The sequence below is a fragment of the Miniopterus schreibersii genome (assembly GCF_964146895.1).
Source record: "Miniopterus schreibersii genome assembly, chromosome: 2".
NCBI lineage: Eukaryota > Metazoa > Chordata > Mammalia > Chiroptera > Miniopteridae > Miniopterus > Miniopterus schreibersii.
In genome coordinates this window covers 38,563,267-38,577,558 of record NC_138102.1, presented here as the reverse complement: position 1 = coordinate 38,577,558, position 14,292 = coordinate 38,563,267, and the positions used below count along the sequence as shown (strand labels likewise).

At 42.4% G+C, this 14,292-nt stretch overlaps 1 protein-coding gene across 2 annotated transcripts in view; it reads right to left on the bottom strand.

Annotated features, from left to right (window-relative positions):
• Positions 1–14,292, bottom strand: part of ABCC4 (ATP binding cassette subfamily C member 4 (PEL blood group)) — a 222,748-nt gene that overhangs the window by 155,957 nt on the left and 52,499 nt on the right. For both annotated transcript variants that reach the window (XM_081130988.1, XM_081130989.1), the window contains exons 5-7: positions 3,032–3,121; positions 1,841–2,004; positions 568–693 (exon numbers count right to left, since the gene is read on the bottom strand). In XM_081130988.1, coding sequence (XP_080987114.1) covers positions 568–693; positions 1,841–2,004; positions 3,032–3,121 — 380 coding nt within the window. The remainder of the gene's footprint in view (positions 1–567; positions 694–1,840; positions 2,005–3,031; positions 3,122–14,292) is intronic.

Here is a 14,292-nt window from a genome sequence, read left to right as displayed (position 1 = left end):
TTAAGGCAAGCACTGACAGCAAAGTCATGAAATGAATTCAAGTACCTTTCGCATGAGGCCCCCTTTCTGAGGGCCATATGTCCCCATCCTTTAAGATAAACAACCATTCTACAGTTCCAGCCCTGGGGCTGGTTCCCACATGAGGCCCATGTGCTCAATACCCACTTCACTCATCCAACTATGTGAAGGCTCAGTGTGCACTTTAACATTTTGGGTCAATCGGTCTGGGTTGGAACATTCATTCATGAACACTGGTCGTGTGCCAGGCACCTCGCTGATGACAAAGATACAGCCTGTTCCCTCCAGGAGCACATGCACTCACTGGAAAAGAGAATAAGCACCCCCAAACTTATGGGACAAGACCTTAGACAGAAGCAGCCAGCACAGGCCCCTGGGGGACACGGAGAAGAGGCATCTGACTGGGACCAGTGGAGTCAGGGTGAGTTGCACACACGGAACCTGAGAGGCAGAGCCTCAGTTAGTCGACGGTCAGAGAAGAATCAGAATGAGAGTGCTTTCGGTGTTTTAAAATATGAAAAATATAGTGTGATATATACAAAAACTTACCTCCTCAAACTGGTAATAAGCTCTGCAAATGGCTTTTCCCAAGCATACATTTTTATTATTCTTATGCCAGTGATAACTTCATTCATGGTTCTGATCCTGACATCTGTGAATGTTGCGGTCTTACTCCTAAGGGGACAGATGTGAGAGGTGAGCCATGACGACCACAACCCAATTTCCCTCATCAGCAGAGGGAACATCAGAGACTAGGGAACAAATGGTTCCATTCAGCTCTTCTGCACTGACAACTCAAAATACAAATGGGGAAAAACTGCTATTAGAAAGTCAACGATTCAGCCCAGTTCAAGAAGTACTTTGGAGAACTTACAATATCTGCCGAGGAAAATGTGAAAGGACTCAGATACAAAGCGTCTGCTCAAGGAGGTCATGGTTGGGCAGGGAAGGAAGAAAAGCACCCAGATCTAACGAGAACATAAGAGATTGTGCTGTAATAAATTAGGAATGAAGGACTGGGAGCAGAAAAGAGAGGGCTAGTTATTCTACTGGGAAAGAAAAGACCAAAAAGCTTCAGAATTCTGGTGGCATTGGAATGGGCCTCGAAGGATCAGGAACATTTCTCCATGGCAAAGAGAGGAAAGGAAATTTCAAGTAGAGAAAAATATGAGGTTTTGAGGCACAAAGGAAAGAACTCAATGTGCTTCAAACAATATATCTCCATCCATCTGACAACTTGGCTATGACCCACTGCCAACCCTCTGGGATCTGCTTCAGGTCTAATTCATCACCATTAGGCTCTTCATTACCACCCACTTTTCTATCACAAATGCTGTTAGGACTGCGGGACATTATGAAGACATAATTACGATCAACCTTATCCTTGGGGAGCTCATAACTTAATGGAAACAGTGAATTATAAAAACAACACACACTGCAAATGGCATTAACACAAGTATAATAAAAGTATATGCAGCTAGAACGGGGCCCATAAAATATCTAAGTGTATTACTATTTAATAATGTTTAAATAACTTCGATGCATGTAAATTCTGCTTAAGTACACTCTACCTATTGAGGTAAGGTGACTGAAAAGCTAGCCAGGAGGAGCCAGCAAATGCCCTCCCCTTCCCTGCTACAAGATTAGCTTTCAGCTTAAGGCTGGAGCCCCACCCACTAAGCCCGAAGAGTCTACAACACAGGCAAAGAAGGGACCACAGAAGGCGTTTGTTTTGTCTTTGAACAAAAGCATCGGGCAGACTGTGCATGTTATCAAACACCTATTGCTATAGTACAACAGTACCTACATATGTTTCTCTTACCGGAGTGATGAGAACAACTTTCCGAAGCAGCTTTGCAAAGGCAGAAGAATAATTAGCACTGCCATCCCGGCAAGACACGAGATTCCTATTTCCATCCACAGCAGGGCGGTCACTGCGATGGCCTGCAGTGGGCCTGCCCACAGAAAGTGCAAGAATATTGTTACCTTAGAAGAAAAAGACAAAGCCTTTTTAAGACTATTTAAAAACAAAACCAATGAAAGATACAGTATAGAAACCATCTGCTCTGAAAGAACAGAGCAGATGAGAACCTAAACGGAAGTGACCACAGTAGGTTTAACCCTGCTACAGCAGAAAATATCTGCCATTCCGGCAACACAGGGCAGGCTACAGGTACATCCAGGGAGAACCTGACCAGCAGCATTAAAAGGAAGATCTCGACTTTGTCTTCTCAACAGATGAGCTCAGGGCTTCCCCAAACTCTGCCATAAAATTTAGCCCCACCTCCTCTACACTCTCCACCATCCAGGAAAGCCTATATTACAGTCCACACGCTCCAGTAATTCCTTGTGTATTTATCTCCCTGACAGACTGTGGGTCTCCAGGGTAAAAGTCTTACTCATCCCTAAAACTGAATAGGAACCTCAGTTCATTTTCAAGGAATGAATGATTAAAAGAGGAGTGATCTAGTACAATACAGATCTGACCAGCGGCCATGGTGCCCTGGATGATGGGATATATTCACAAGGTAAATGAAAAAGGAGAGTATGGGGGGTTACAGGAGAGTAGGCCGTTTCTGGTTAGAGACCACCCATTTGTCATTATTTACTGAAGGCTTCCTACACAGAAGGCACTATACAGGACACGGGGAAAAATCATCCCTACCCACCAGAAGTTCATCATCTAGGGGAAGAAAAAGATGACTCAGCCAGCAATCCCAACACAAGGTGCTAAGAAAGGCCACGCCAGGAAGACTACTAGGTACCTTTAACCAAGCTGGGCCAGAACACTGCTGTCTGCCTATTTACCACTGAATTATGTTGTAGGCAACATTAGAGAAACAAAACTCTCATCTACAGAACAATGCATGTTACATCTAAGCAGCACACAGAAGAAATGAGAGTTAAATAAAAAAGTAAAAAAAACACCTTACATCCTCAACAGAGTCCTGGCCTGTGGTAAACTAGGTAAGAAGGGTGGGAAATGAAAAAGGACGGCTCCGGTGCAGCTTACCTGATCAAACTTGTTCACATCATTGGACAGCAAATTGACGATCTGGCCTGTGGTGGTCTTGCCCATGGCCACGTTACTAAGGCGAAGTGCCTGAAAATAAGAGAGGGAACAAGAATTCTATTACAATGGTAATATCAAGCCACACTTAGAAAACAGCAAAACGGAGCACTTTGCATTGGATCTTGTCTGATGTCAAGACGAGCAGGATGACCCATGACAGCGAGGCTCTAGGGACCTGGGTTTAGCCTTCTACTCCTCAGGGTGGCGGCAGCCACAGCTCACAAGGACAGCAAAGGGAGGAGTAGGAGGTAGAGCAAAATCCCCCACTTCATTTTTTTATAAATGTGGACAAGCGCAAAGTATAAAAAAATAAGTTTATACTGAGAAGACAACGAAAGTCATTTTGAGCCAAATTAGATGAGAGTGGAGAAGCTACCTAAAGAAAAAATTTAGAGGACTTGGACTGTAAATCTGGAATCCGTCATTAATTCTGGGTGTGATGTCATTTAAACACTTCAGGTCTTGGTTTCCGCATTCTGTGAATGTAAATAACCCCTCACACCCCCTCTAGATCAGAGGTTTCCTAACAGTGAAATGGCTAGTATTTCTTGTCTACTATGTGTAGGACACCATGGGACAAGATACGTACAAGTACCTGTACTTCAAATGTGAAATGGATTAATAACCACAATAGCACGGGGAACTGGGAAAGGTTTCATGAGTGACACCGGGGACCTGGGATGATGAAGAGGAGAGAAGAGAAGGTCACCGTGGGTGAAAGGAACAGCATGCACGGAAGTCAGGGAGAGGAAAATGTGGAGGCAGCTGAAAGAAGAATACCCAAAATCTGGCGTGAAAGGTGGGTTGGGAAACCACTAAAGAGTTTGGAAGGCAACATGGAACAGTGAAATTTTTTTTTTACATTAGAATGAGAAACTCAACTTTATGAAGATTAAACTGTGAAAGTGATTGGCCAGGAGATTCCAACAGGAAAGGAGAATTACTCTAGTCAAGAGGTAACAAGACAGGGCACCGGGATTGTGTGAGTGGAAAGGAAGGGCCAGACATAATGAGAAGACTTTGAAAAGTAAAAAATGCTGTGCAAATATAAGTGAATCAGTCACAAAATAGGAAGGAAGGGAGGGAGGAAGGCCTTTACAGGAAAGAAATAGAACTTATTATGCCTTAATTACTAAAAGCTATCTTCAAATATTTTTAAAGCAAATTTGACATATAAATACATGTTCATTCCTCATGCAAAAAAAAATACATTACATATTTTAAAAGAGTAGATATTTGATACCTAATTTTAACAATTAAAATAAGGCAGAATGGCACACCAAACTCTTATTGTAAACTGATCATTTTCAAAAAAATCTCAAGACAACTATATCCAACTAGAATTGTCATTTACAGACATCACTGACGCTGACAATGAGAACTACAGGGTAAGATGATACAGATGACAATTTGTGCAAAAGACAAAGTTTCTCTGGGTGCTTCATTAAGGCTACTTGTAACTCAGCAGTGTCTGTGACCAGGTATAGTGACGGATGAAAAGTTAACATAAGTTGATAACACTGCAGCCAACACAGAAACTAAGAATCCGTCAAATAAAATCAGTCATATTCCAAATAGAATAAAAAAAATAGTAGCATGTCATTAATATTATTGAGAAAGACTTAGCTTTCAAGCAAACAGCCACCAGGCTTCTGCTTCCATACATGAAAGAATGCCCTCCGTTATAAAACATGCCCTTCGTTATAAAACTATAAAACTGGACAAAACACATAAAGCAGCTGTTTTCAGGCTCTGAGCCACAGGCAGTGCAGGACTGTGAGCCTTGAGAGCAGGGAAACACAGGAGCTGAGCCCTGGGCCTGGCCTGGCTTTCGGCCAGGGGGTGGGGGGATTTTCTGCCCAAGTAGAACTGCAGTTTCACTGAGCTGAAGAAGAGGAGGTGGCTGTTCTGAATGGCAGAAATATCTGGAATTTGCAGGCCAGAGTAGCAAAGGGTAGGCCCCAAAAGTTTTTGTGGGTATTTTCCAAAGCTACTTCTCCAGGACTTCACTGTCCATGGCCAGGGCAAGACTTCATGGGGCCCAGAGAGTGGCAGCTGTGAGGCTGAGTGCTGAAAGGAGACTCCCAAGGTCATGCAGCGCCAAAGACAATGGAGGGTCTGCCCAACTAGAATAAAGAGATCTTCATAAGCACCTAAGACAGTCAGCTTGGACACCAAGAAGGCCAAGCCTTAGTAATAAAACATACTCTAGAGTAGGAGTCATGCATTTGGCCTAAGTTCAATGTGGAAATGTCTACCCTAGATCGAGGAGATATGTAGATAGATAGGCAGGCAGACAGACACAGATTAAAAACAACCACCACCACTAATTTTAACAGGACCAACTGTGCCAGGAACTGCCTATCAAAACAATTATCCATATCCTTTAATACAGACTCCCTATAATGTATCCCTCATAACATCCAACAGAGTAAAACAATTAGACAGGCAAAGAAAATATGACCCATAATCAAGAGGAAAAAATACAGGCAACAGAAATAGATCCTGAGATGATCCAGGGATTAGGAGATGAGAAATATAAAACAACTACAGTAAGTCCTTACTTAATGTCATCCATAGGTTCTGTGAGTTTAAGAAAAGTACCACATAATGAAAATAAGAGTTAAGTTCCTATGTTATGAAGAAATGACGTTGAATGAAATGACATTATTCGAGGACCTGCTGTACTGCATATACATTCAAGGAGTTAAAGGAAAATATGGTTATAACAAGTAACAGGTGAGTAATTCCAGGAGAGGGACACTATCAAAAAGAACCAAATGTAAATTCTAGAACCAAAGGATACAATATGGCAAATTCACTAGATAACTTTAATAGCAGAAAATTTCCATTGCCCCATTCCAATTTACTAACCCTTTCTTCTATAGTTTACATCTGCAGAACAAACAGAAAAATAAAAAAAGTGATTGAAGAAAGAAAGCCTGAGGGTTCAGTAGGACCATATCAAGCAATGAAACGCATGTGTAATTGCAGATCTGGAAGAAGACAACATAAAGGGAAGAAAAAATACTTTAAGAAATAAAGGCTGAAATGTTTCCAAGTTTAGTTAAAAATATATTAATTTACATACCTAGGAATCTTAGCAAACCCCAAGAAGGGTCAAAACAAAGAGAACTATGCCTAGGCACATTATAGTCAAACTGCTAAAAACCAAAAGTAAGAGAAAGTCTTAAAAGCAGCCCAAGAAAAATGATACATTACATACAAAGGAACTACAATACAACTTAAAGCTGATTTATCAGAAACAGTGGAGACAAGAGCATCTAGCGTAATCAGTTATACATTTGTTGCCATCAGGAGCTACCAGTTCATTGAGTGCTCAGACCCTGGCATATGCATTATGTCATCATGATCATAAAAACAGCTACCATTTATTGAGCACCTACTATCAGCCAGACACTGAATATGAAACAGTCCTACAAAGTAAGAACTATTCCTATTTTACAGATGAGAAAATAAGCTGAAGGTATTTCATGTCTGACAGAGAACACTCAGTCTTTTTTCTAATGCAGCAAAGTTAGCATTGTTCCTCATTAATGCAGAAAATTTTAGTTCGGTTGTAATGAAGTGTATATGTTATAGTTAAAAAAAAAAAAAGTTCACATCCAGTGAAGAGAAAAACAATGTACGAATTTAATGTATCATCTTCCTGCTAATGTTCTGGTTTTACATTTCCTTAAACTGACATAACAAATACTGTTTGGTTAAATGGGTTTTCCTGGTAAAAGCAAAACAGTTCCACCACGAGAACAATAAAAGGCAACAACATAAACTGGAATCAATACTTGCACTACATATGCCAGACCCAGGATTAATATCTTTAATAAATCAAGAGCACCTAAAAATCAATTAAAATTATAAAAGCTTACCAATTAAAAAGAGAGGTGGGCCCTGGCCCACTGAGCAGTGGCTAGAGCATCAGCCTGCATACAAAAGGGTCACAGGTTCCATTCCCTGTCAAAGACACATTCCTGGGTCGCAGGTTCAATTCCGGCCCCAGTCGGGGCACCTGCAGGAGGCAACCAATTGATGTGTCTCTCTCACATTGATATTTCTCATTCCCTGTTTCTCTCCCCTTCCCTCTCCCCTCCAGACTCCCCTTCTACTCTCTCTAAAAATCAATGGGAAAAAAATCCTCAGGTGAGGTTAACAACAGCAACAAGAGAGAGAGGTGGGCTGCATACAAAGAACACATGCAGGAAATTCACTAAGAGAAACACAAATGGCTAATGAAAATTTGCAAATCTCAAGTTCATTATTACTCAAAGACATGTAAATTAAAATAAGCAGTATTTTCACCCAGACATTAGTGAAACTGGCAGAGCTTTAAAAAAATACAACATCCGATCTTAACACAAATGTGGGCCATCTCATTTCATTGGAAAGAATGTAAATAGTTAACTCTTTGGGAGGAAATCTGGAGTGTCAAAACACCTTGAAATGTACCTGCTCTTTGAAATTAAGGATGTCTGCAAAGTTTTAGCTTTAATCATGTTCACTGCACTGCTGTTTGTTAATATATAAAAACTGGAAAATAATCTAAATGATGAAATTAATAAAAACTTGAAAGCAATCTAAATACCTAATTATTAGTTATACTAGAATCCCTGTGGCCACTGAGAACAAGACTGTGAATTGTGGAATGCAAACCCCATCAGAGCAGGGATCCATTTATGGTGGGTTCCTTCTGTGGGTGGGTATGAAAATACACCTGGAGTTATAAGGAAACTGTATAATCTAGGTCACACATTCATTTTGTACAATTTTTAAAAAATAAGTGCAAGTAATAACTGTCACTCATTTGAAAAATAAACCGTTTCTCCTTTCTCAATTATTTAATCAGTAGAAGTGAAACACAAGATCCAAGTGTGAGCACATAAATATCACCACCGAAGGAACAGGTAAGAGTTTTCCAGGCTGGTGAGATGTATTGTCTCTTTAAGAATACAATCTTGAGTCATTAAAAAAAATCCTCCCAAACCCTTCTCTAATAGTCCTTTAAAACAGAAGACACAAACTGTGGTTCATCATCTTCATGACACAGGTTCCTCATCAACATGACTGACCCAATGTCAAGGACCCTCAGTGTGTGTAAACACTCCTCCCACAGAGTGCCCCAAATGGCCATGCTTTTGAATACTGCACACGTTAAATATCCACTTTGTCCTTGCTGTCAGGCTATCCCTTCGAAAGGCTAGCTCACCCTTACCTGCCACTATCCCCTCCTCAGACTATGTCACCACCATTACATACCACTGCTTCTGAACTAGGATACGCTTCATGACATTCTAAGGAAAGTCAGAATAAACAGGCTCTGAGTAAGAACCTAAAGGACTTTCAGAACAAAACACAAGCATTTGTGTCACCTATTTTGCATGTTTGGCTTACCTCCTGATCCCCGGCCCCACCCAGCCCCACCCCAGAGCTGTCTGTCAAACAAAGCGATTCCCAGGTACACTGCAACAAGCAACCATGATGAGTATGCTTAGCTCACTTGAAGCAGAAAATCTCCTGTATTTTTCCAATACTGCTGTCCAGAGTTGCCTAGTAATGCTGCCACGCCTACTTTCATGATTGTGTAATCGAAAGCCATTAATCTCTGTTTCTGAGGGAAGGGAACAAGGACTGTCTAATATCCTCCGTCCCTAAGAACATGATGGGTGACAACTCCATAAAGTTAATCAGATCCCCTCTATGGTTCTCTGGAAAAGAGATTCAAGGAAATAAAAAAGAGTTCATACAAAATCAACCACCTAATGCTCTCTATAACCTGACAGCTCCACTGCCTGTTTTTTCTTTTTGCTGGCCCTCTACAGAAAGCTCTCTGCAAGCTTCGACAGATTTGGCATTTACCTCCTGGGGGTACCATTAGCTTTCTTTTAACTCCGTTGGCCACCTTTTACCCTTATACCACTATGACGTACTGAAGTCAAGAAGCCAGAAAGATGCATGCAGAGTTCACAAGTGAGCCTCCAAGCATGAGAGGATAATGTGGACCCCAAGAACCACTGGGGGGGTAGGGACTGGGAAGTTATGATACTTGCTCTGAGGTCAGACTCGAGACTTGAATCCCTCAGGGGGAGTTTCTCCAGGTTCTCTGATATCATCACCTCCGAGAGCCACGAGTCCCTGAGGTGGGCTCTCTGATGCCCTGGGAACCCTAGGGCCCCACAGCCCCTGCAGGGTAAATTTGCTTATGATAAATTTGCTTATGATGTGTTTCCCTTCAGACTAGGCGTATAAGAGGGACCCAATATGCCCGCTACAAACTTACCCATTGCAAGTAATTTTACAGGGAATTAGTCAAACTGAGAGTGTTTTACAAATGTGATTTTGCTTTTTCCTAAGGCTTTATATTTATCAAAGTATTAAACTTGAGGAAGTTGGGAATGCAGCAAACCTAAAGTAATGAGTTGCATTACTCATTGCCTTACAAACACCATCTCTGAAGCGTTCAGAAAATGGAGATATCTGTGCAGAAGGGAAAAAAAAAATGACACAGGTATGGGAATGCTGTCTAAATGATGATTTATTCACAACATACATTTTTAGAGCCAACCTTACCGAAAGCAGCAATGCCTTCCTTTCTATCACTAGTGTGTATAAAGAAATTAGGAAAAAAGGGTACAAAACAATGAGGAAAACTACTTCCCATACAGTGACCTGTCACACTCTTTACCAAATTCCATTTTTTTAATCCTACATTCTCCTACTCAGTGGAGCAGAGAGGCCCAAAATGCAGCTGGGTCCCAGCAGCTGTTAAGACACAGAGATACTGAACAAAGAAAATGTTGGCTAATGGGTCCCAGAGGGAAGAGATGAAGACTTGAAAACATAACCAAGGCAGAGCTGCTTGCTCAGAGCAGGGAGCCAGCGAGGGTCGGGTCCTCTCTGAAACGCCTCCCTTTCCCTCCACACTGACTGAAAGTTCATCACCACAGTTGGGGGTTGGGGTGAACGATGACTTTTTCTATGAATAATGAGTGAATGTACAACCTATGCCTATTCGGAAAATTAAATGAACCTTGAGGACATTATGCTAAGTGAAATAAGCCAGTCACACAAAGACAAATTCTGTATGGCTCCACTTACGTGCAATACCTAGAATAGGCCTATTCAGAGACAAGAAGTGTAATGGAGGCCGGCGGGGGGCTGGGGAACCATAGTCTCATGGGCACGGTTTCAGTTTACAAGAGGAAGAGAGTTCTGGAGGTGGGCAGTGGTGATGACTGCACAAAGCCGTGAATGTTCGTAATGCCACTAAGCCGTACACTCAAAAACTGGCAGACGTGGTCAGTTTTACACTATGTGTATTTTACCATAATTAAAAAATTAAAAATGTGTTCATTTAAAGAACAAAATGATTACCTTTGAAGACCTGAAAGAAAATAACCACCAAAAATTCTAAACCTAGAGAAGTATCTTAAAAGAATAAAGGAGAAATAAAAACACATTTTCAGACGAACAAGAAAAAAAATTTAATTAAACTAATTAGAATTTTAAAAAATAAACATCAGTCATGGTTTCAGCATAAATCCCAGGAAAAGGAATAGAAGTCCTCAGGCTGCGCTTTCACTTTCCCTGGCCCTGTCTGCTGTTCCCTTGCCCACTCTCTAGTACATTTCCTCAGCTGTCCTGACGATAAGAATCCCGAGGGCACAGATTAAATATACAGACTTCCAGGCCTCTTCCTTAGAAATTCTGAGGAGAGAGTCTGGGTTTTGTTTTGTTTTGTTTGTTGTTAATCCTCACTTGAGGATATTTTTGCCACTGATTTTTAGAGAGAGTGGAAGGCAGGGAGGATGGGGAGAGAGAGAGAGAAACATTGATGTGAGAGAGACACATTGACTGGTTATCTCCCGAATACACCCCCAACTGGGGCAGCCAGGGATTGAACCTGCAACCAAGGTACGTGCCCTTGACCAGGAACCAAACCCGAGACCCTTCAGTGCACGGGCCAATGTTCTAACCACTGAGCCACACCAGCCGGGGCAGAGTCTAGGTTTTTAATAAGCACGAAGATGACTCATGACAAAAGCTGGTGAATCTCAGCCTAGCATATGCCCTCATCCTTGATCTGTTTGGCAGGGAAGTTGAGCAGGTATGTCCTACGGCTAATATCACCACACCCAGTACTGTACACACAGAGCTCCCCACTGCAGGGCCCATAAACATCTGGCTGACAAAAGCAGGGAAGAGACCACCGCTCTGCTAAATGGCTGCGTAACTGATAGAGGACCAGCCCCCGCCACCACCTCTGCCATAAGCAACTGTATAACTGGACAAAAGTATGTTTTCAGGCATCAGATAACAGACAGTGCAAGTGATCCTTGAGAAGGGACACTCACAAGGTGACCACCACCACTGCCCTGGTTCTCTGCCAGGAGACCATTTTCCAACAGTGGCAGTGAGCTGGAGTCCACAAAACACAGCAGCCCTGAGCAGAGGAGGCAGAGGTTGGACATTTGAGTCAGTAGAAGCAGCTGGCAACTTCGAGGCAAGACCACTGGGCAGTAAAGAGGTTACAGAAAGGGAGGGTCTCCAAAGTCTTGGTGGGGGTGGGAGGTACCTGCGGCAAGGCCTTCGCTGAGGAGGGAGCTACGGGTCAAGACCCAGGTCAAGACTGCTCAAGACTTGCCAGACAGCTGGTTCACAGAGCAGCAAGCAGAGCACAGACACTGAAGTTAATGTTAAGCAGGGTGGGGACACTGGAGTTCTTGAACAGCCAGGGTTGAGAAACCTTATTAATGCACCATGAACAAGCCTGGCGTACAGTTGAGACACCCCCGAAAGACCACATCTGAGAATTCAAGGCCACTCTCTAGGGCACTGATTCTCACTGGGGTGATTTTGCCCCACCCTACCCCCACCCCACATCATTAGTCATCACTGAAGTAAAAATCAAACCATAATGAAATACTACTTTATACCCTTATGAATAACTAAAATTAAAAACACTGACAATACCAAGTCTTGGTGTGGATGCAAAGCCACTGGAACTCATATTATTGGTGGAAACCTAATATAGTACAATCACTTTGAAAAATCATTGAGCAATTTCTTCTAAAGTTAGTTGCCAGATGGCAGAATGCAATGGACACTCATAACTCTCCAGCAGCAGCAACTTCCTCTTTGAAGAAAACTAAACCAAACAGCTTCTCCCTTCCTAACCTTCTGAGTTAGCTCCAACTCCTAAGTGCAGATCACTAAACCTGCTCTCAAAGGCTCCTCTCAGCTCCTCCCAGAGAAGCAAAAGCATTGACAAATTGCCCGTTCATGAAATTAACTTTTCACCAACTGCACAGTTCCAATTCAAGTTGATGTCAGAAGTAAAACAGAAAAATGAAGGAAAAAGATGTGTTTCAAAAAAAGATTTTAAAGTGTTGAACAGCATAAGCAGCATTACTATACTAGTTCATTCGAATCTGGTCAGAAGGTTAGAAAATACCATTAGAAGAGAAAGTCTAACCAAAGTATCACAGGGTTCCAGGGAGACACTCTATTTCCGTAAAGCCCACCCAGTTTCACTGTGACAGTATTCTGAAGAAGCTAGTTCCGCTGAGCCAGTATGGATCATGTGGTTGAAAATCAGCCCATGAACCAGGAGGTTACGGTTCAATTCCTGGTCAGGGCACATGCCCAGGTTTCAAGCTCAATCCCCAGTGAGGAGTGTGCAGGAGGCAGCCGATCGATGTTTCTCTCTCCCTCCCTCTCCCTTCTTCTCTCTGAAATCAATAAAAACATATTTTTTAAAAATACATATCCTCAGGTAAGGATTAACAACAACAACAAAAATACACTTACCTAAGGTGAGTAAAAATATTTCTCTAAATAGTATACCAATCTATAGAAATCATCCCCTGGAGATGTATCAGATAAATATCAGCAGCTGATTCTCATTATTCACAATAGTTATGTTCTATAAAGTCACTGTGAACATGACTAGTGAATACTAATTGCTCCTAGGGGAAATACAGGGTTAGGTTTCTGCCAGCCTTTGGTAACAACATTTTCATCAACTGATCAATGCACACATAACCTTGTTTCTGTTTAAAGACAACTTAATTTAATATCTAATATTGCTTCATTAACGCTGGACTTGTGGCCAAAGCACGATAACTCACACCTGAATCAAGCTTATCTGATATGGGTATTTTCTCCACAAGGCACGTCACAGTCTTCTTGTGTTTAGGACCACTAGACAGCACTGGAGCACTCTGTGTGGGACCATATTAAACAGCAACCCCAGCCCCCACCCCCCCACAAAAGCACTAAACTGCAGAAAACAGACACTAAATAGACCATGAAAACGACACCTGTTTTCAATATGAGAACTGCAACAAGAAGGAAGAGGGCAGAGTGCCATCTTGTTCAGCCCCAGCTGGGAATAAACAAGGGTTGATGTACATGAATTCTTGTGAGGCAGATCTACAATAAAGAATACAGGGAAACGAGAGTGACTGCAGGGAATCAACTCGTCTTAGAAGTTGAAATAAAGGACAAATACTCTCCCACAAACTATCCTTTAGGTAACTCTGAAAACAGTGAAGATAGGATTTTAGCCAGAATAAGAAGTCTGGCCAAACTGATTCAATTCTGCAAGGAAATCTGCACCAGGAAACACGTAGCAGAGAGCAGCAGCAGTGAGCTCAGCGAGTGACTGCTCTGGCTTTACCTGGCACTCAGAGGAAGGCAACCCATCACGAGGACCCACTGTGGGAACCACTACAGTTCTGCAATCTGGACACAACGTCAGGAAACCTAAGAGCCAATTAAGCTAAAGATCTGAAGAAAAAAAATCTCTGTACTGTAAGCATTTTATACTGCAAACAAATCTCTGTGAAATATGGCAAGACCATCCTGATTACTGAGATTGTCATTCTGCCTGCCCCGGGTCTAGAGACCTGTAACATTCAGGCTCACTTGCACCCAGACCCAAGGCCAAGGTCAGGGCTGGCAGATGAGGGATACATTCCCACTAGGGACAGGGACTGAAATTGTCAGCTGTCTCCAATCCAGGCTCACATTGCCTGAAGCCACTGTCTTCCCCCAGCCTGGCCCCACCTCCTGTGCCCTAAGCTGGGGAAGTAGCCCTTTGAGATTTGAAGCTGGACATGTCCTCCTTCTTCTGTGTTCAGCCAAGAACAAAGACAGGAAGTGAGCCACTGTTCCCACCGCAG